Source organism: Gracilinanus agilis, chromosome 6 (genome assembly GCF_016433145.1).
Source record: "Gracilinanus agilis isolate LMUSP501 chromosome 6, AgileGrace, whole genome shotgun sequence".
In the NCBI taxonomy this organism is placed as follows: Eukaryota; Metazoa; Chordata; class Mammalia; order Didelphimorphia; family Didelphidae; genus Gracilinanus; species Gracilinanus agilis.
Window position 1 is genome coordinate 241,874,816 of NC_058135.1, and position 23,541 is coordinate 241,898,356.

Genomic DNA, 23,541 nt, shown 5'->3' on the forward strand with positions numbered 1-23,541 from the left:
AGGTAAACAGAGGTTAAATTTAGACTTAACCAACATCACACAGCTAGTGTCTTTGAGGCCAGATTTGAACTCTGATCTTCCTGACTCCAGGTCCAACTCTATCCATTGAGACCACCTAGTAAGCCCCTGCTATTTGTAAATTGTAAATTGAGGGGCATTGTGTCATAATTCTAATAGCTAATAATTTCATCATCTTTTTATAACACTGATAGCTTATGTAGCTCTTTAAGATACACCAAGTATACTATAAAGAGCTATACCTATATCTCTATGTATCCATATACATATACTCTGTATAGTTTAAAAGTAAATATACACACATACATATATTTTGTATAAAGAGCTATATTTTTTATATATCTACCCCTCCAGGTAGATGCTTCTATTATACCCATTTTACAGATGAGGAAGCTGTTATGGTTTAAGTGATTTGTCTCAGGTCACATAGCAAGGAAATGTCAGAAGTGAGACTTAAATTCAAGTATTCCTTAATCTGACTTCAAAACTCATCAGGAAAACCTGTGTTTAGATCCTGCCTCTGACAGATACTGCATTTGAGCAACTAACTTTTCAGTACCCCAAGCAACTCTGAGACTCTTTGTCTCGTGGATCCAGCTATTTTAAAAAATGGTCCAGGTGTAGTACTAGTGATAGATTGGGAACAACAAAGTGATGTGGACTACTAAAAGCTGAGGGGAAAAAAAAAAGATCACAGGGAGGGAGGGGGTCTTCAAAGATCAGATGTAAGCCATTGAGTTATAGGGGGATTGCTGGACCTATTCAGCCACCAGCCGACAGCAGATTCTGAGGGCATGGCTGTTTATTCTGCACAGTACGTCATCATGATGGTTCTGACTTATCAAAAAAGGGCAAATTGTGTTTGGTACCCTGTGTTTGTGAAGGCAGGGATGGATGTGTCTTAGAAAGAGATTCTTATCCAAAAATGGTTTTGGAAAATATTACAGAGCTTCAGGATTCAAGCTCCAGTTCTACGGGACAGATCTAATTTGAGTTCAGTTGATACAAAGCCCGTGAGGTGTTACTGTTTTCTCTGAGTACAGATACCGCCCTAATAATTGTCAGACAGCTTTTTATTTCATCCTGTTCAGCCTACCCGATGTATCACGCCAGTTGTGACAGCATACAGGGTGTTCATCTGTGGTGGTTGCACAGCTTTGGTAGAATCTGTAAACATTTCAGTGACATCTGTCTCAGCTTGTACGGGGTTCCTTGACCTGTAGCTACAGTTTACCATCGTCCCTTTAATTAGGAGCGACAGCTTTGTACGTGGCCGTAAATTGTTTTTGTCTCCCCAGCATTGTGTTATCGCTACTTTGATGTGTGATCTGACGATGGCACTGAGTTTCTCTGGGTGGGTGGCACTCAGATTCAGGTGCCATGGGCCCGTGTGTTTTACTTGCAAGTTTTCTCTTTCCTGCCTGGTGCTTGTGCAGAAATTCTATTAACTGTTAATAGCACATTCACCCAGAAGAAGTGATCCTTTCTGTATTTCCCGATGGCGCCCAAGTAGAAATTGCCATCCCTTTGGTAGTGGGAGTTGCTGACGTGGGGATTTTGTTCACTTTCCCATTTGGGCTTCTAATAGATTCTGTCTCTGTATTGGGGGATAACAAACCACAAAATTTGGGTTTTTTAAGAAAAAACTTGAGACTTCATTTGTTTGCAGGGAGGAGACTGGGGTAACCATTTTCCGATCAGTCTCTGGGTGAATACCTAAATTGTCTGTTCTGGCACATGGGGGAGCTCATTTTTATTTGTATTTTATACCCTAGTATGTATATGTATGTATGCATACAGATGTACACACATACATGCTACATACATAGATATACATATACTTTTTTTTTAATTAAAGAAAAACCCTATTGTTGTACCACAACCATTTTAACAAACTGTTTGTTATTGTATCCAGGTAACAAGCATGGTAAGTATTTTCGTTAAACCGAGTATTATTTACTTGAGCTGTGCTTGGCAGAATTTTTGGCTAGCTTTGACTGTATCTTCAGCCTTTGCTGGTTCTAAAAGGAGCATTGAAAAAGTTAGCATCACTACACAGGCTTTTGGCTTTAAAGGAAACACGTCTTTGTGTGTCTAAGAGAGCATGCCGCCCTGGCCCCCTGAGCATGCCTGCCAGTTTGCTTGTACAAGTGACCTTGCATTATTGCTTCTGGCCTTCCTTCACTACTAGTTCCTTTAACCAGCGTTTCAGCAGTCCAACTGAATTCAGGAGCCCTTGTGTTTGTGAAAAGTATGTGAAGATTCCCACGATTCTAACCTGCCCTTTTTTGGGGGCAGAGATTGGCTCGCCTGCTCCAAACCTACTTCCAGACCTTTAGGTCCTTTGGCCAGTGTGCCCAGAAACCAATGATCTCCCCGTTTCCCCCACCTCGAGTGTGTCGATAACTGAATTTTCCCCTTGGGAGTTGAGAAAACTATTGCTTATTCTTATTTTGAGTATATATGAAAAACAAGAGTTTGCAGGGAAAAATGTCAACCCTGGAGTATTTGTACAGTTGGGTATTAGAATAGAAAAAGCTTTGTTATCAAGGTAGGTTATGTAGAGTTGAGCCTTCTGGCTGTATTTATCTATGCATGGTTGCTTTGATTTTGGCTTTTTTTTTTTTTTTTTTTTTTTGTGGCTTTTACATGTAGTTTAAGTGCTAATTGCATCTAAGCTGGTCATTAGATTGGAGCCCTGTTTTAAGGTAGTGTGTAACTGTCCCATTCAAGGATCAGACCGCGAAGGACAAAGCCCTGCAGCACATGGCGGCCATGTCATCAGCCCAGATAGTCTCAGCAACTGCCATTCACAACAAGCTAGGACTGCCGGGAATCCCACGCCCTACATTTCCAGGCGCACCAGGGGTAAGCCATTAGCTCATTTCGGTAAGCTCTTCTGTCCCGGTGGTGATAAGCAGGGAGCAAGAGTCAAGATGGATAGTCTCTGGCAGCATGGAACTAGCCTCTCTTCTGTAGTTATGCCCCATGGAATTTAAAGAAATCTTATAGTCAAATAGTATAGGGTAAGATCCACTGATCTTACTTAAGGGATCCTCGAACTCAGAACCTACATAGAGAAGTGTTCCCCCACGGATGGGAGCTTAGAGTTATCTCTTATCATTATCCCTTTCCAATTAAGGACTTTCTCCATGTAAATGGGCAAACCAAATCCTGCTCTGATAGTAATTAATACTAAGCAGAGGAAATGTATGGCAGAAAGAGGATAGGAAGCAAGATGTTTCCCAGAATTGAGCTCTGCCTTCAGGCTCAGCCTCTCGCACTATTCTGAAGTTTTTCTTGCCAACCTTCTGTGGGTACTCTTCATGTCTAGTCCCCTTGAGCTATGAAAGCAGAGCAGTTCAATTGAGCAAATATTTATGAAGGGACTGTGCTGGGTGCTGTGCATTCACAGACAAAAGCAATGTCCCTATCTTCAGGGAGCCTTTATTCTTTTGAGGGAAATCAGTTCTCAGTCAAGGAACTAAGGAATATGTGGGAATCAAGGTAGATCAATAATCAATCAGTAAGCATTTGTTAAGCCCATATTCTGGATCAGGCACTGTGCTAGGCACTGGGGAATCCAAGACCAAAATGAAATGACTGTCCCCTAGAAGTTTACATTCTGTCCCGAGGGGAGAGATTTAAATCTGTGTATATAAGGGGATAGTAGGAGAGAATGTTAAAGGGGAAACAGGTGGAGGGGGCAGATTTGTAGAGGAAGACAAATGTTGAACACAAAAGGTTGGACTGTGCTGGGGGAATGGGGGCGGGAGTGGGTAGAGTAGAGTTCTCAGTAATTTGGAAGCACTGTAGAGACAAGCTAGTATCATAACGACAAGTTTCTAATTTGTTTCCCAAGGATTTCCTCACCAGCTAACCTTAGGTTCTTATGCTTCTACAGAAGTCATTCTTCCCTGCCTTATGAAGGAATGAAAGGTGGCCCTGGGTCCTCAAAAACTAGTAGGTCAGGTTCTACCAAGCTGGAAGTGTGGACCAGTGATAGCCTACATGTTTGTTGTTCAAGGACTAGACTAAGGGTAGAGAGGATCAGCCCTGAAAGATTAATCAGCAGAATATGTACTATGGGGGGACAGCAATACAAGAAGACAAGAAGATCATCTACTAAGGTGTGGTACACTTGCAATCTGCATTGGAAGAGGGAGAAACTACCATAATAATGCCAAGAATCACCGAAGTTTAACCGTTTTTTTTAGCATTTTTTTTTTGTTTGTTTGTGTGATGTTTTTCAGAAATTATTCTTAATTATTAAATATCTTAACTCTTCCAGTTCTGGCCAGGAATGATACAAACAGGTCAGCCAGGATCTTCACAAGAGTAAGTTGAAAATCCTTTATTGCATGTCTATCTGAAGAATGTACTGCCACAAGACAGGCAACCTAGATCCCTAGAGCGTGGGGAATTCAAGTTGGAACAACCCTTAGAAGTCATTTGGCCTGACTTTCTGATTTTACAGATAAAAACTCTTAAGACTCAGTGAAGTTAGGTCTATGCTCAATTCAGCCTTTAGGGAAAGCGTTTCTAGTGAAGCCGCCTTCATTCCACCTGTACGATTTAGGGATTTCTGACCAAGGTTGGCCCCATCAGCTTCATTTTGTCTATGAAGAAAAGGCTTACTAGTGGCCAAGGCAAATAATAAAGGTAGAAGAGAAATAATCCCAAAAGCTACAGTTTCTTTAAAAAACTTCCTTTTTTATACATTGACAAATAATTCTAATACTTGATATGTAAAAATCTTTTATTTGGGCAGTATTCTTTATTTCACAGCACTATCTGAGGAGTTTTAAGTGCATTATGGCCTCAAAAGCTAGAAATGTAAAGATGAAAATTAATATACAATAACTATTATATTTTATAAAGTTTATTAATAATGTAACTAATGTAAAAAAAAAAAACTACCTAACCCAGCCCAGGCATGAGAGAAGAGAGAAAGAGAAAGAGGGAGGAGTTACGGAACTTATAAATCATATGTGAAGATGCAAATGTGGGCAAAGGATGCTGGGAGATGAAGGGAATTCTGGGGGATGTAGTTCAAAAGGTACAAAATTCTCTAATTATACAGAAAGTACATAGTGACAACATGGAATTCTGGTCAGAGTTGGTCTTGGAATAAGAAAGACCCAGTTCACTTTCTGCCTGACACATTGTGTCATCATATAATCTCTCCGTTCCCCATGGCAACTCAAGACTTCAAATTGCTAGACTATTGTTGATCTGGGTCCTTAGAAGGAGTTTTCCTCAATAGCCATTCCATATACTGATAAAATTTGCAGGTCTGGACTCCACACACACACACACACACACACACACACACACACACACACACACACCAAAAAAAAAAAAAAAAAAAAAAACACAACACAAACCAAAATATCCCAAATATTTTATAATTCAGAATTAATTCAGGCAAGGTGTTCCATTAATCACATGGAAGCAATTAAGTTTCGATTACATGTAAATAATGATTTTGTTCATTAATGCAATTTTTTAGTCTTATTAATTAGTTTCTTCTCCCTAAAAGTCATGAACTAGAGCTATTCAAAGTAGAATGGACTCCCTTAAGAAGCTATGAGTTCTCTTTCTCTCTGATGTAAGGATTCCTAACCCAAAGAACATGTCAAGAGGTTATAAGGAAAGTTTTGATTTTTTTTTTTTTTTTTTGGAATTAATTTCCAATCAATGAAGTTACAAAATCCTGCTTAAATTGCTTTATATAACTCGGCTCCTATAAGTGATTTAAAAGGAATCTTATGTATGTCTCTATTTTATTTCTTCTATGTGTTTATAATAAGTTCCAGAATTAATTTCCTTTCCTATTCAGTGGGGGAGGAGGGTGAAATTCACTGAAAGCCAAGGGATATGGGGACTGGAAAAGGCTAGGAGCCTCTGCTCCTGAGATTTTCCAAGAAAGGCTGGGGAGGGAAACTTGTTAGGGCTATTATAGAACATATTCTAGCCCAGGAATGAACTTGATGAGAAGACCTCCTTGGTTTCTTCTGATTGTGGCTTTCTACAATTCTGTGATTTGTGGGCTCGGGGAAATCCTTATATTTCTGAAGGTTGAAAGAGTTCCAAGGGATTGATCTCATTTCTCTCTTTGGAGGGCATTGCCAGATCATTACTTTGTGATACAATATGCTTTGTAATTTTCAGAGCTCTATAAAACCAGAAATCAATTCTTCTTACAACCCTGTAAGGTGGGCAGGCCAGGCGATAACCATTCCCATTTGTATATGAAAGACCTGAAACTTGGAGAGATTCAGTAACTTGCTCAAAGTCACTCATCTCCTAAGAATGCAGGTCAAGCTGTCGACCTTGGTCTAACACTTAATCTAGGATTTTAGCCTTTATACCGTGTTACCTTTCAAAGTCATTGCAATTATTTTCTTTTAGCTTTTCTAACAAGAGAAGCCCAAGGCAGTCATTTAGTGTCTCTCCTAGTGCTATAAGGAAAATGGCTGTCTATTGCTTCAGAGGATAAAACAAGGACAATTTAGCTTGACAGTCTGTGGGTCCTTTGACATTAGGTAGACTTTTTGAGCATTTGAATCCATGGACCATGAATATAGTGGAGCTGATCCTGAATACCATTCCCTAAAGGGATCTTGGGATCATAGATACAGAGCTGGAAGAGACTTTGGAGCCTTCTAGTCCAACCCTTTCAGGTGAGGAACCCAGGTTCTAAGAGATGAGTGACTTAGCCATCTTCACACTGACAGTAGGGGGCAAAGCCAGAATTTGGCCTCAAGTCCTCTGCCTTCATATTTAGCAGTCTTTCCACTGTACCAGTAATGAAAGGAACAGTTTCATGATATCCAGAGGGCTCTTTTATTCTCATTTCCCTTTGCCTTGTCCTCCCCCACTTTGAAAGCCTTCCCTTTTTACTGCAGACACATTTCAGGAAGAGAAGTTGTTTCCTAGCATTCTATCTCAGAACCTGCCCACGCAATGCAATTTTTGTATGTATTCCTGGCAAAAAAAAAAAAAAAGGCATTCTTCTTAGTGAGTTTAGGTTCTTGAGTAGCCCCTAGTCTTCTGCCCCAAATGGTCTTAATGTGACTTTCTCTGTCCCTTTTTTTCTAGCGTCAAGCCCTTTGTGCAGCAGGCCTATCCCATCCAGCCCACAGTCACTGCCCCCATTCCAGGTAAGTCTCTTTTGTGTATCCTTCTGAATACAATATTGGACTTTTTAAAAGCCCCCACCAATATACAAGACCATGATCACCTCCTCTATAGCCCCAGCACATCTCTCTTCATTAGGTGTAATTAGTGTGTGTACTCCCCCTGCATTGAAGAATGAATAAATGAATGATGAAGTTTTTTTAAGTGCTGACCATGTGCTAAGCATTAGGGAAAAGATAGAAAAGTGAGACAATCTCTGGCCTCAAGGAGATCACCTTCTAATGGGGAAGATAACACATATGGAAGACAGCAAGTCAGATGGAAAGGTCCCATAGTCTGTCCAGGTTACATCAGTAAAACAGAAGTTAATGCCTCTTTTTTGATGCCATTTTCATCAGTGAAATTTGAATGATTTGATGGTTCCAAGGACTTTGGTGGCAAGAACTTTTCTCCTGGATCTGAGGAAGTCATGGCTGGAGCACTTGTGGGAGCAATGACCACGAGACATCTCCAAGTTGATGGCAGAGGGCACTGGGATGGAAGGACCACTGTTCCCAAGACTCTTGGACTTAGGCTCCTGAGCTATTTCCATCAAGTCTTTTTGGGGGGGGGGGCAGAGATGCTGGTTGAGGTGATAGTGAGAGTCTCAGTTGTCTGGTACATGTTACTTCCTTTCTCCCCACCTCAGAGTGTCCTGCTACTTCAGCTAGGCTACCTTGCAGGTAGCAGCTGGATAGCTGACTCTGTCTTCACAGGAGTTGCTTCCACAGATGATGGCTGTGAGGACCAGACTGGATGCAGGACTAGTGGTTTGGGACTAGTGGTCTTGCTACTCCCAGGCTCCTGTCTCTAAGCTCCATACACAGGCTCTGTGTTTATAATATGTCAGCAAGAACCCTAAAGAAATAATGTGGCCCTAATGGAAGCCTCTTAAAAGCCCTTTTCATCAGTGAGCAGGATTTTCATCTGTTTCTGTCAGAACCATGACTTTAGAAGGTACCAGAATACTCCTGCTTCAGCACAGGACAAGCTAAGGCAAGGCTGCTTTTCCTACTTGTGCCAAGGACAAGTTAATGAGTATTAGCCTCTTTCTCTAGCTTTTAACTTTCCAAAAAGCCTCCTCTGCTTTGTATCTCTGAGGACATTGGTCCATGCTCAGGGTTTATTTTCCAGTGATGGAAATCACTCTCTTCCAGAGAAGATGATAAGCAAGGTAAGGAGCCTTGTCATAATCTCTCAGGAAGTTGCCCATAGTTCTAATTCTTCTGTCTTTGATGGGAGGTGGGGTCGATTTCTCTAGAAAAAGAACTCTTAACCTCTTAGATTGAGAGATTTGACCTTAAACCTGATAGATTTTGGAGAGGAGAAGGAGGTCCATGAATTTATGCCCCTCCATATTACTTCCCTGCTCCAAGAGAGCCATCCCATTCATATAATAAATAATTTCTAAAAGAAAAAGAGGAAAAATATCAACAAAACCAGTCAATGCAGATCCAGAGCAAGGCGGGAGGGACTTATGAGAAAGAAAACTAGCCATATTCAAAGGAAGAACTGCGGGAGGAGAAACACAGAAGAAAAACAACTGCTTGAACACATGGGCTGATGGGGATATTATTGGGGATGTAGACACTAAATGATAACTCTAGTCCAACTATCAATAATATGGAATTAGATCTTGATCAATGATACATATAAAACCCAGTGGAATTGTGCGTCGGTTAAAGGGGGTTAGAGGGGTTTGGGGGAGAGGGAAAGAACATGAAATATATATCTAGGGGAAAATATTCAAAATAAAAATAAAAAAAGTCAATGCAGAACTTAAAAAACATCTATTTTGATAACCATATTTCTATAAAATTGGTTTCCTTTATGATTTTGTGTATTTTATATATTTAAAACCTTTACTCTGAGAAGGGATCCACAAACTTAACTAGATTGCCAGAGGAGTAGAGGAACTAAAAATCTTAAGAATTCCTGCTCTAGATCTCTGTAGTCAATGATTATCAAAAAAATAAGATGTTTGTTTCATAGAGATATGCCCTCTTTGTAAAACCTCCTTATATATTTAAGACTCTTTGGTTTGAGTCTGTTTTGGGTTACTAATGGAAGTGGTTATCCTTTTCTCCAAAACCTGGCTTCAAATTATATTATAGAGAACATTGTCTCCTTAAGGAATCTGTAGGTCTTGAGAAGATTGGATCCAAGTTTAATTTGGTTGAATGGCTAGAGCTTAAAGGTCATGGTTGGTGTTTCAGGGTTCGAGCCTACATCCGCACCAGCACCCTCAGTTCCTGCATGGCAGGGCCGCTCCATTGGAACAACCAAACTTCGACTTGTGGAATTTTCAGCTTTTCTTGAACAGCAGCGAGATCCAGACTCAGTGAGTATTATGAGAAGGAAATGACTCCTGACCCAACTGTCTTGAGCTCCCCAACACACTTTTCTAAAGTTTCTCTTTTATCCCTCCTTCCTTCAGAACCCACAGCACTCTTGGCTTCTGTCTATAAAATGCCAGCTATGATTAGAGACATGGGTAAACATTCTGGTTTTATCAGCTTCTTACCAAATGAATAAAAATTAATTAATGTGGGAAAATAGATATTAGAGAACTTTTGTTACATACTTGTATTGAGCTCAGGGCTCTATCAAGTTCTCTTTTTAAAAAGATTTTTATTGATATCTTTTGTTTGTATGTTTTCTAGATTTCTCCCTGTATCACTCTCTCCTCCCAGAAAATAATCCTTTATACCAAAAAAATTTTTAAAGACAGAAAGGAAAGAGGAAAGTAGTCAAAATTTGTTTCTTTGTGTTGTTGGCCTCCATCCTGCACTCTTTCCCTCCCTCCTTGCTCTAGAGAACCCAGTGATCCATTGTTACCGGCCTGTGCTCACCTACCCATCAAAAGCTCTCTGAAAATAATCTTATGAATCCTGAATAGAGATGGTCTTGATAGGCAACTGAATAATGATTTCAGAGTCTCAGAAAAAATAAATGTTATGAAGAACCTATCATAAGCCCGGTGCTATATTAAGCCTTGAAGATACAAAGACAGACTTAAGATAGTCCCTGCCCTCTAGGAGCTCCCAATTTAATGGAGGAGGCACCATAAAAAAAAAAAAAAGAAAAGAAATTGAGGAGGAAAGAGGAGGATACCCAATGTAGAGGTATATAAAGAAATCCTCAGCAGGAATGGGAAATAAATACTCTTAAGCGGTATGAATTTCAGAATTGATTTCATCTTGCAGAGTGTTGGGTTTCCCGAGATCGTGAAGTCTAAAAGTATAGCCTGGTGGGAAATAGTGGGGATGAATACCTGGGTACCCTCCCTCAGCATGGTAGAGGACCTGGAATGAGCCCCCATATGTCTACTTCCCACCCTCTCCATCCAGAAGGAGGGAGGGTTCCCAATGGACAAGGGATGCTGAGGAGGCATGAGATGCAGAATTGATTTCATCTGGCAGAGATAATGAGTTTCTGGAGATCATGAAGTTCAGGAAAGCAGCTAGATGGGAAATGAGTTGTTGGATGAACTATTGGTTGAATGAATAATGTGGCATCTCCTGGGAGTATTTGTGCCTTAGAGATAGAAACAATTAAGTGCCTTATATTCTGTAGCTTTAAACATGGAGTGGGGAGATGCATTGGGGAAGCACGAAGGTCTTGTTTAGAAGAATTTTCTCGATCAGTCTCAAAGTAATCATTGACACTGAGTCATGCATGCCTGACTCTGTGTGTGTGTGTGTGTCTGTGTGTGTTTGTGTGTGTGTAAAGCTACACGTTTGATTCCTTTGAATCTAGTCTGAAAGTGGAACCTTTGATTTTATTGGCATAGGAAACTCATTGAGCAGGACTTACTCTATAACTTAGATGCTTAAGTGACTTGCCAAGGATCTCATAGCAGAACTTGAATATAGCTCTTCCTAACAGAGATCAGCTCTGCCACACTACCCCTTGTTTGAATAGTCCCAAGCAAAATTCCAACAGAAATTTATGAAGGAAGTGGACACCCATCTCTCCTGCACAGATAAAAAGGCAGAGCTTGGACCAGATGGTTTTTCATGGTAACTTCCAGATACGGGATTATTGGAAGAACTAACTTTTCAGGTAGCATGAGCCTAGCCTTTCTTGGTCTGTGATCACCTTGGAAGATTAGCTGAGAGATCTTGGGTAGTACTCTTTTATTCCTTTAAATTACTATGGCTACCCCCTCACCATTATTTTGTATTTTGTTCATCTCTAAAAATTCTGTTTGGACCCAGTTGGCCAACAGTGATGCTGTGTCTTATGCCAGGACCAACAAAAGTAATGAGCAGCAGCTTCTCTGTCCAATAACATGGCTTGGTTAAATTAAACTTTGTAATGTCATAAGTTTAGGTTTTACATTGCTTCTATTGAGACTTCCTTGGTCCTGCAGGAACCTACGACTTATTGCAAATCTGGTATAAACTAAAAGGGTAGTTGGTTTTTTTTTAAATTGGCTTTAGGAGAAGGATGGAGACAGAGAAGAAATTGGAAGATTATTGCTGCCTCTTTACCTTTGGAAGTACTTGAATTTTAGGGTTTTTAAAATTTCCATATAAATAATCTTATAAAACTAAAACCCCAAAACATATGCCCAAATAAACAGATGATAAACCATATGTTTTCATCTACATTTCTACTCCGACAGTTCTTTCTCTGGAGGTGGACAGCATTCTTTGTCAAAAGTCCCTCAGAATTGTCCTGGATCATTGTATTGCTGTTAGTAGCAAAGTCTATCATTTGATCGTTCCACAATATTGCAGTTCCTGTGTATAGTGTTCTCCTGATTCTGCTTATTTTGCTCTGTATCAGTTCACGTAGGTCTTTCCAACTCTTTCTGAAATCATCCTGTTCATCAATGAATTTTAAGTTTTTAAAAAATAACACTATTTTTTCTTAGTTTTCTTTCCTATGATGCTGTCATTATGACTTCAATTTGTATCTTTGGCTCAAGTCAACAACATCTGCCTGGATTCCAAATATGAGAATGCTAATCAAAGCTATGTGAAGCCAAAGGATCAATCAGTGGGTATGAAAGTGCTTACCACACGTTGGGCATTGTGCTAAACCCTGAGAATACAAAGAGAAGCAAAAGATAATCCCAGCCTTCAAGAGAGCTTACCATCTAATGGGGCCAAAAACATGCAAACAGATATATACAAGGCAAACTACATATAGGATCAATGGGAAATCATTAAAACAAGGAAGTCATTGGAATGGAAAGGTTAGAGAAAACTTCCTATAGAAGGTGGACTTTTGGTTGGCACTTAAAATTTAATATCAAGCTTACTTATGTCTTTTAATACTCCTATCATATTTCTACTTATATTTGCATATATGATAAATAATTACTGGTAGGTGATAAAAGCACTATTCCTTGAATTTGAAGCTTAAGAGTTTAATGTTTTATATGGGCAACTAGGAAGCACAATGGATAGAGCATTAGATTTAGAGCCAAGAAGACCTAAGTTCAAATTCTGCCTCTGAGACTCAGCTGTAAGACTCAAGGCAAATCATTTAACCTCTTAAAGTACTAGTTTCCTCAAATATAAAATGAGAGTAATAATAATACCTGCATTGTGGGTCTTTTATGAGAATCAAATATATGTAAAAGGGTTCTGCAAAATTTTAAATGGTATAGAAATACTTGCAATGATGATGCTGACATGTGAAAAAATAAAGCATTTATTTTAAATTTTGCAAAATCCTTGGAACACCTCTGGCATGCCTCCCATTTAAATGACTATTTATGCATAGATATGGTACACCTTTGCTGATGTAAAAAGGTACAGGGTGTAGGTAGGTACCTAGGTAGGACTTTGAAAAGAAGATATATGGATTTTTTTGGCTCTAGACCAGAAATGACAATAATGTTATAGATTACATTAGAAACTGGAATTTGTAAAATTCAGGCAATAATTTGGGTACCACTTCAGTAGAGTGAAGAAAGAGACATGAGTTTCCCAAGGACACGGGATGCAGTGGGACAAGAGAGACTTCAGAGCTCCAGGAAAATAGGATCCGAAAACAATAGTTTAGTTGATTATGAACATACAGGACAGAAGATTATTTTCTCCCAGTTGGTTCTGAAGATAAATGGGGAAAATAATTTTCATCTTTGCTTTATCACTGCCAGGGTTCATCTTTCTCACCCCACTTTCATCCTCCCACCCCCAGATTCTTACTAGCAGCCTTTCCATAAGGCATATTAGTAACAGTGACTTCTGGTCAGGCATGGTGCTAGAGCCTGAAGGTTACAAAAGCAGCAGAGAACATAGTCCTTGCCTTCAAGGCATCAGAAGTGACAATGAGAAAGTCAGAGAAGCAACTGAGGAACCTTTTTAAAGTACCTCAGACAATTAATCCCATTCTTTAGCTATTGAGATTCCCCAATACCATCTTCATTCACTTTGTATATGATCAGAAGAGGGTCTTCCTAAACGTCACATACAATTATAAAAATACTTCCCACTTTCCAACTCAAGTTCCCAATAGGAGGGATCCTGGTCCAGTGGAAAGAGGGCTCAACTGGGAATCCCAAAAACATGCGTTGAAATTACTTAACAGCCCTGTGACCTTGGAAAAATCATTTAACCTCCTTGAGACTCAGTCTCCATACCTGTAAGATGAAGGAGTTAGACTAGATGACCTCTTTGCTCAAAGCCTAAGTTCTTATGATTATCCTCCATAGTAGGAAATGATCAGGAAAACCATTACATAAATTTTCAGCTTATATCAATTTCCAAATTCATATTACATCATTGCTCCATTAAGGTCATCAATTTCCAAATTCATATTACATCATTGCTCTGTTAAGGTCATCCTTATGAAATTTTTCTTTTCTCAGTATAGCCCTGCACATCTATTGCCACCAAACCAGATCCCTTCTTGAAAGAAGTCAGACCTAAAGGTCCCATCAGAAATCTTTGACCAGTCCAGCTTCCTTAGAGAACAAAACTCTCCCAGATCATCAGATACAGATCCCAACACCTCCACGCTGACTGTTACCATCAGCAAGTATGGTAGGGATTAGAGTTCTATCGATCCCCAAATCAGTTGCATCTTCCTTTCTGGATAAATCTTGAAACCTGCCAACTTCTCCGGGCAGCCATACTGACAACAGCTGCGGTAACCAGACCTCCAGATGTTATCAAAAGCCTTGATCTCTTTGATGAAAGACAGCAAAGAAGCCTCAAGGCTGAACTTTTTCCCTTGATGTCCCTTCCCCCTTAAACATAGACCATTTATTCCCCATGAGCTTCTCTTTGCTTCTGATACGCTGCAGGTATCTTGTCATCCGAGCCAGACTGTGGACTGGAATTAAAGGAGTCTTTGTAGAAGCAATAAAGTAAGTCTACCTTGATTCCAGGCTGAGAAAAGCTAAGGGAGAGGTGGTCTCTCCAGCCCATTACAGCTCTGGAAAAATGGGTAGTTAAGTCTGTGTCTCTCTCAATAGCCACAGAGTCTCCATTGAACTGAATTCATTTATCAAGTGCTTTTTCTTACCGTTTGAAACTAGCTACAGAATATTATCATTTCCTCCTTAAGACTATAGAGAAGGACTTGCAGAAGTCACCAGTAATTACTCTTACTAAAGTAACTAATTTGAAACAAACTACAGAATATTATCATTTCCTCTTTAAGACTATAGAGAAGGACTTGCCGAAGTCACCAATAATTACTCCTACTAAAGTAACTAATTTGAAACTAACTACAAAATATTATAATTTCGTTAAGACTATAGAGAAGGACTTGCCAAAGTCACCAGTAATTACTCTTGCTAAAGTAAAATTCCATCGACTAATTGAAGGAAGTACAGTTTGTAGTTTTACAAATTTTTTTAAAGAAATTCAGTTTCATTGTACATTGTCTGAGGCTAGCCGCATTTGTGTAACAAGCAAGGGATTAATTTGATGAGTAACCACTGCAGCAACTAGCAGAAGGATGTGTGGTCCATGGTGAACGAGTTCTCCTGGGAGTTGGGAGTTTGCATCAGCTAAGTTCTTATTCACCATTTTTTGCTTCTACAAGGTTTAGCAAAGTGTAGGAGGAAACAAGAGTGACCAGATCTGAAGGACGAAAGCATAGCTAGATATGAGAGTCTGGGCTCAGTTGACCCTAAGGAAGGTCCTGAGTGGGAGGTGACACCTGGAATCCAAACAGCCTTGGCCGAGATCTCTTGGAAGCCAAATAAATATTGCAAGAACTATGAGCATCAGTCACTATAAAAATAAAGTGGAATGATTTATAGGACCCTTGGGAAACAGTTATTTGATATCCTGGATCTGTTTAGAAGCCTGAAAAGAAGGAGACTGGGAGCCATCAGAGAGCTTAACGCAATAATTCAGCTTAGTTTGAGCAGGGGATAGATCCATTTGTCTTTCCTTCGAGGAGCTTAATCAAGCAAAGGTGTGATAAGACCCTCTTCAGTGAGCAGATAAGACTTTGGGGGGTTACATTTTTAATATTAGAAGAGACTTCAAAGGCCATCTGGTCCCATTGAACCAAGAATCCTTTCTATAGTATTTGCTTTAAGTGGCCACTCATAATTCCCTTGAAGTCTTCTCATGTGGGGGAAGCCAACGCCTTTGAAGACAGCTCTTTCTACTTTGGGGAAGTTCTATTTGGTAGGAAATTCCTTCTCATTCTAAGACTAAATCTGTCTCCTCAAAGTCTATCCATTGGCACCCTCTGACTGCCAGGCAAAATAAGGCTAATTATTTTTCCAAATGTTAGTCCTACCCATATTTAAATTTTTTTTTAATTTTTAATGTTTTAAATAAAAATATTTCATTTATTTACTAAATAAGAATATTTTAAATAAAAAACATATTTAAATTAGCTCCTACTGTCCCCCCCAAGGCTTTTCTTCTCCAAGCTAAATATCCTTCAATAGTCCTTCAGACATTCTTGGATAGAACTTGAGGCTGTGATTTTAAGAACCTCCACCATCTTAGTTGCCATTTCCCAGCTTCTGCAGTTAGATGTGAATAGAATGTTGGACCTGGAGCTAAGACCTGAGTTCAAATTCTGCCTCAGATATTTATTTACTAGTTCATGTGATCTTGTGCAAGTTACTTAAATTCTCTCAGCCTCCATTTTCTCATCTATAAAATAGGAATATAAAAATAGCGGCTGTTTCACAGGGTTGTTGTGAGGATCAGATAATATATGGAAAGTGCTTTTTAAACCCTAAAGTACTATATAAATGTTAGCTGTTTTTAATTTTTCTTCCTTCTACAGGTTTGGCCACACAAAGTAAAGTATAATTAGATTGTAATCTTCCTTATTTTGGACATCATTCTTCTGTTACTATAACCTACAATCACATTAGTCTTTTTTTTTTTATTTGTTTCTATTTCCATATTATGCTATTAACTCATTTGGATTTTTTTTCTAAGCTAAAGCATTCACTAGCCAAACCTCCTTCCTCTTATACTTGTGAAGTTTGGTTTTTGAACCCCAGCATAATTAATTTAATATCATATTATTGGATTCAGCTCAAAGTTCTGGCCTTTAAGAAAGAGCCTTTTGGATCTTGACTGTCATCCATCCAGTGCGTTAAATAAAAATCCTTCTTGGCTTCATGTCATCTATGCCAGAGGTATTATGAAGCATGTGACCGACAGCCACAAACTCCCAGGTTCAACTGAGCCAGATTAAAATATAATTGTGGGATATTTAATTAAAAACACAACAGAGCATAGAAAATGTTAATATTTGGTTTTCTAAGCCAATATGTGGCTCCCCAGGATCCCTTTGTGCAGTTTAATGACTCCTGCTTCTCTTTGAGTTTGACACCATTGATGTTCTTATTCAATTGTTTTTCAGTTAGGTCAGCCTCTTCATGATCCCATTTAGAGTTTTCTTGGCAGAGATACTGGAATGGTTTTTTATTTCATCCTCTAGCTTATTTTACAGATGAGGAAACTGAGGCAAACAGGGTTAAGTGACTTGCCCAGGGCACTCTTGTATTGTTGGTGGAGCTTTGAATTGAGCCAACCATTCTGGAAAATCATCTACAATTAAATAAAGAAAGTGCTTAAAATGTCCATCTATACCCTTGACCAAGAGATTCCACTGCTAGGTTTATATTCTATACAGTTTACTAACTCCCCCCCCACCCAAAAAAAAGGACCTCATTCATTCATACACACACGCATAGCACTTTTTGTAGTGAAAACGAAAAAGATATGCATGGAGTAGAGAATGTCCAAACAAAGTCTATACCCAAATGCAATGGAATGTCACCTCTTTTATAAGAAGCAGTGAATACAGTGAATACTCAGAAGCATGAAAAAGACTTCTATGACATGCTGCAAAGTGAGATAAACAGAACCAAGGAAAAACCATTTCCACAGTGACTACAAAACTAAAGCAGCAACAACAAAAGAGCTGAAACACAATGCTGCAAAATTCATTTTTAAGAAAAATGAGAACGACACATGTAAAACCGAGTGGAATTGCTCATTGACTATGGGAGGGGGGTAGGAGGAGGGAAGGGAAGGAACATGACTCATGTAACCATGGGAAAATATTCTTAATTAATTAATTAAACTTAAAAAAAGCAGAACAAGAACAAAAAAAGAAAAATGAGAACTTGGCCCCAAAAAAAGAGCAATGAGAAGGTATCTTCCTTGTTTCTTTGCAGAGAAGGGAGGAAATATAGTTGCGGAGTAGTGTGTGTATTATGTCAGATTTTTTCAATATGTTGGTTAGTCTTCCAGAACCATTTTCTTTCTTTTGTCCTGGGACTATTTCCTCTTCTTTAGTCATTCAAAGAGACTTTGGAGATGGTTAGGAACAAATGTAGATTATGAAAAAACAAAAGATAAGAATACAAATTTAATTTAAAAGAAAAAATCAAGCACTCTAAAAATGTCAAGTCTTCCAGATAGGACTTAGCCGAATTTCATCATTGGATGTGGTTCAAATGTTTGTTGTAGTGAGTACTTAATATGGGTCGGACCCTATGCTGAGCTCAGTAAATACAAAGTAAGGCAAAAACAGTTATTGACCTTTAGGCATTCATATTCACTAGGCACATACAAGATACATAAGGGCAAATGGGAAATAGTTTTCACAGGCAAGGTATTAGCAGAAGAGGATGCTAAGAAAGTTCCTGCAGAGAGGCAGAGTTGACCTGATTCTTGCAGAAGGCTTGGAAAGCCATAATTGGAAGTGAAGAAGAAGAAAGTTCCAGCAATGGAGAACAGTCATTGAAAAGGCACAGAGAAGAAAGAATCTGTGGGAAGCATAGCTATAAGGTAGAGTTGTTAGATCATCAAGTACATAAAAGAGAATAAAAAAAGTACAAGGCTAGAAAGAGAGGAAAGGCAAAGTTTATGGTGAGTTCCACATGCTAAAGAGGATTTTCAATGGAAGCATTAAATAAGGAACAGCTAGAATTTATTAAGATGGAGGCAGAGAGGTTGGTAGTGATGATTTGGTCAGTCCAGCCATGGTCTGAGGAGACGATGGCCAGCGCCAGCCATGAGTAGAAAGAGAGATCCCTCTATGTGTTGTTAAGAGAATCGTAGACAACAGAAAACAGATAGGATGTGTGGTGTGAGCATGAGCAAGGAGTGAAGGTGGAAACTGACTTTGCAAGCCTGGGTACCTGGATGGATGCTGATGCTCTCAGTGGTCGTGGGGAATTGGGCGTCCTGGAGAAGGATAATGAGGGCTCTCTGCCATGTTGAGTTTAATCTACACATCCATTTGGAGATATTCAAGAGGCAGTGGGTGATGGGAGACTGGGAGAGGTCAGAAGAGTGTTTAGGGCTGGATAAATAGGTCTGAGAATCATCTGCATACAGATGGTCATTGTATGTAGGGGAGTTATTGAGATCACCGAGGGAGATAATGTAGAGAGAGAAGGGAAAAGAGATCAGGACAGATGCTTAAGGGACATCCACTGTTAATGAGCATGATGGGGAAGAAGATTCAGCAAAGGAGGCTGAAGAAAACCTGTCAAGAAGCATCATGATAAAAGTAGATATTATAATCATCGAGTCAGCCAATGGCTTTGGAGAGATCAAGAAGAACCTGCCTGGTTTCTGGTCCCAGAGGCAGATTCCAATGGGAAGGTGCCTTGGATAGTTTAATGGGACTGATGGACTGACCCTGCCATCCCAATTGTCCCAGTTCTGGGCTCATAAATGAAATGGTCTACACCAGGGGTCAGCAACGTGTGGCTCTCGAGCCATATCTGGCTCTTTTGAGGGCCAGATATGGCGCTTTCTGCAGGAGCCATAAAGTAAATGTTTTTTCAGGCACTGTTACAGGAGCGCACTGTGAGCACTGTACAGCTCTCACGAAATTACATTTTAAAAAATGTATCATTTATGGCTCTCACGGCCAAAAACGTTGCCAACCCCTGGTCTACACTCTCACTTATGGAGAGAAGAAAGTGAGTGGAATGAGCTCCCTCTGCTGACTGGAGCTGTTGTACGTAGAAAGTGTGCCATTCCACCAATGAGCTGTTGATGTTGGCATAAAATTAAGGAAGTCAGAATAACGCGTCTGTATGCAAATGATTCTCAGACCTATGTCCTAGACTCTTCTCCTTGATTCTGCTAGAATCATGAAGAAACAAAAGAGACCAAGTTGAAGAGTCTAGAAAAAAAAGGTTGTGTTTTTTTTTTTTTAAGTTAGTGGCACTTGAAAATAGGCTTTTTTACATGTTTCATATCAAAGTCTATAATTTCCAGCCATGGCATTCTCACTGTGGGCTCTGTAAAAGTGACTTTCACCTACTGACTGTCCAAGCTGGGAGAGAGAAAAGGAAGCCAAATGGTTCTTCCTTGGCAGGGCTGTTTTGGGCATTCACCTAGTTTGCTTCATTAAAATGAGATGATAGAATCTGATTTTATCTCCATTTCATTGTGAAACCCAGCCAGGACGCATCTTCTTTCTTGGTCAGTGTGGACCCCACTCATCTGCCTTCCCAATGATATTTCCTTTCTAATATTTAGGCAGGAATTTAGCCTGCCTTCTTTTAGAGAGAGACACCCTCCCTTCCACTTGGGGACAGCCAAGAGGAGCAGACCATGGATATAGGCAGTGCTCAGTCTGTGAGAAGTCCAGACAGGAAAGGCATCTTCCTACCTCACCAGGGCAACCCAAGTCGCTGTCCTTGATCAAACTGCTGGCATTTCCCCGTGACATCTCCACAGTAGGAGGAAAGGAAAAGGTCTAGAAAATGAAAGTAAAGTAGATGAAAGATTCCTTCATTCATAACATTTTAACTTTCCTCAGCTGGGCTTTGCACATTTCCTGCTAGGTAATAGAAAACTCAGATATCCATAGATAGCCTTTCCTTACTGGGTACACTTGGATTACAAACATAAAAAGCAGATGATCTCTGTCCTCAAGGAGCCGACATTCTATGGGGAGAGCACAACCCATAGACAGCTAAGTATAAAGAAAGTCATTTCCAGTAGGGACAAGGAGGGCACTACCCATGGGGGTGATGGGAAGGATCCTCAAGTTGAGTTAACAGTTGACCCAAGACCTAAAAGATGCTTAAGGATTTTGTGAAACACAAATGAGGAGGGAACATTACAATTATGGGAAATCTTCATTTCCTAGAGCTGCATCAGCATATTTGTGGAGTCTCCCCCAATTTCATATGGAAAATGAGGGGTGATTTGAAAAACGTCCTCCCTAAGGTTGCTGGCATCTCAGATGGGTCGTTTCTGCCTCTTAGAATGTGAACTCCTTGAGAGCCGAGAAATTCTTGCTTTTCTTTTTGCATCCCCAGCAATGACCATGGTGGTATTTTGCAATTAGGCACTTAATAAATGTTTTTTTTCATTCCTTCATTCATAATATTTTAACTTCCCTCAGCTGGGCTTTGACAAAGTGTCTGTTCATTCCTCTTGGTCTCCTAGCAAGCCTTTAGAACCATCGGGTGATTTCCACCTTCCTGATCTCAGAGAATAGGTACTCCCCGGAGCAGCAGTTTGGAACATGCCAATGTTTGAGTTAATGCTGAAAAATGAATGTTGGTGCTTTTTCCCTCTCTCTGTTACAACTTGCCTGCTAGCATCCCTTGACATGCGTTACTTATTTATCTTGGTTCCTTTAAATTCCTAAGTGGATTCTAATTTTTCTCCTGGTATTATCTGACAACAGTCATTTTTCATGGTTGCACGGCATTCTTCGCATACTTGGGATTTTTAGAAGACCAGCTCAGAAAGAGCAACTGTCTTCAGGCTGGGAGGGGTAGGACACCTCTGTGCCTGCTAAATTACTCCGAAGGGAGAGACTTGTCCAGACTTGGTGCTTTCCGGTTCTTTTCCGGATGAGCTGGTTTGCCTCCTGTGCAGTGTGTGGAGCTGCTCTGAGGTCTTCCAGAGATGGAAGGTTTGCTTCCCTCAGCTGTTAGAGCTGAACAAAAACTCAATTTGCTGGGCAGCATGAGAGCCTGCTCTAACAGCTGCTAAGGACAGCAGTGTCTTTGGAGAAACTTTCGTACTGGGAGAATAAGTGGCTCATTTTGGTTTTAAAGATAAAGGAAGTGGAACAAGAAGGGAAGAGTGAGGAAAACACATTTTTTAGAGTCCGTTGTTCTCAGTCTCAGTGATTTGCTGCCACTCTCTGAGGAACTCTGCCTGGCTGCCCAGACTTTCCCCGTCTTCCTTCCCTAGAGAGACGATGCTATTCTTGAACAACCACTGGCCCAAAATACTATCTACAAAAAAAACCAACTGGAAAATAGAAACAAAAAGGCAAAAGCGGGGAGGGAAAAGTCCCCTCCTTCCCCTATTCAAACTCCAAAGTTTTTCCCTCAAATTACAGTTATGTCATATTAATAACAGATTCCCTCCCTTTGGTCTGGAACTTCCTTTGATCTCCACTTAAATCACAGGGATTTCATTCACTCCCACTAGAGGAGACATCCTGGGTCCTTTCGTTTAAACTTGTCGGAGCCCAGGATGCTGCAATGATTTAACATTGTGTACAGATATGGCCCAACTGCCCTGACAAATAGCATAAACAGGGAATCCATTTATCATAGCATGAAGAGGACATAATTAGCAGCACTCCCTGTGTGGGTGCTCACAACCCCGTTCTCCACCTACAACCTGCCCCCATCCCCCTCGCCCACAGCCGATTGCACATTTATGTCTTAAGAATATCGCCTGGTGGTGTCGCACAGCTGTCTGACCTGCTGGATCATGCTGGAATTTTTGCTGCAGGAGCACCTGGCTCCTTGGCAGGGCCAGCAGACAACTGTGTTAAAGCTGTCTTCCGGACTGTTTTGTATCTTGAGAATGGCAAGACTCCACGATCCGACCTCTGTTCCTGAATCCTTCCCTTAACTTGATTTCAGTGTGAGGGAAACTTGAAGATTTTCATGAATCAAAGAATCCCATCTTAAAATCAAGCCTGACGTGCATTTTTGTCCCCTTCAGTCTTCAAGTGGAGTTTTTCCTTCCTAGAAACTTTTAGAAAAACCTCAGGATTATTTACACTTTTCCAAATCACAGATTTTCTACGGTCTCCCAAATTGCCCAGCTCATTCAGAAGCAAAAGGTTGTACAAAAAGTTCTAGGATTGGAAGGGGAATGGCAAAGGGAAGTCATAAGCATTTAGGTAGGGCTGACTACATGCCAGGGACTCCGCTAAGCTCTCTTTTGCATATATTAACTCATTTGATCCTCACAACAACCCTGCTGACATGATCCCCCATTTTATAGTTGAGGAAACTGAGGCAGACAGAAGTTCAGTGACTTGCCCACGGTCATACAGCTGTAAGAGTCAAAGAAAGCCAAATCTACTTGATTCACTAGGGCCATGATTCTTTGTTGTGGTATTCTTTTTGTTAATAGTACGCTGTGACTTTGTAGGGTTTTTTTTTTTACTAACTATTTTTCATATAAAAAGGATTTGTCATCTCTTACCATAGCCCTGTCAAATTTTAGGATGCTTTAAGAAACTCATTTGGGTCCCTTCTCAGGCACAATAGCTTTCTATTCCACAATAACTGTCTTGAACAAATGTGTGAGTGTTTAGGGGCTAAATCCTATAACACTTAATTCTCCTGGCATCTTTCTAAGTTGGGAAAACGGTCTAATAAATACTCAACACTATCCTTTCCAACCAATAACAATAATAATTTGTATCCATATAGAGCTTTGAAGCACATGAAGTATTTTTTTACAGTAGTTTTATGATATAGGTAATACAAATATTATTGCTACTTCCCACAATGTTACAGATTTATGAACCAAGGCTCTGGAAGTCCAATTGACTTCCCCATAATCATATAGCAGGAATAGAAGGTATATGATTTAAACCTAGAGACACACAGCCCAGAGCAGGAAGAACCAGTGTGACAAGAGACTGAAT

General features: G+C 40.0%; 1 protein-coding gene across 2 annotated transcripts in view; it reads left to right on the forward strand.

Moving 5' to 3' along the window:
• The first annotated feature begins 2,743 nt into the window (after positions 1 to 2,743).
• TEAD1 (TEA domain transcription factor 1) overlaps positions 2,744 to 23,541 on the forward strand; it is a 64,455-nt gene continuing 43,657 nt past the window's right edge. The window contains exons 1-4 of one of the 2 annotated variants that reach the window (XM_044681434.1): positions 2,744 to 2,886; positions 4,310 to 4,356; positions 7,123 to 7,184; positions 9,417 to 9,541. In XM_044681434.1, coding sequence (XP_044537369.1) covers positions 2,785 to 2,886; positions 4,310 to 4,356; positions 7,123 to 7,184; positions 9,417 to 9,541 — 336 coding nt within the window. In that variant the 5' untranslated portion in view covers positions 2,744 to 2,784. The remainder of the gene's footprint in view (positions 2,887 to 4,309; positions 4,357 to 7,122; positions 7,185 to 9,416; positions 9,542 to 23,541) is intronic. The other variant, XM_044681435.1, reaches the window with a different exon arrangement.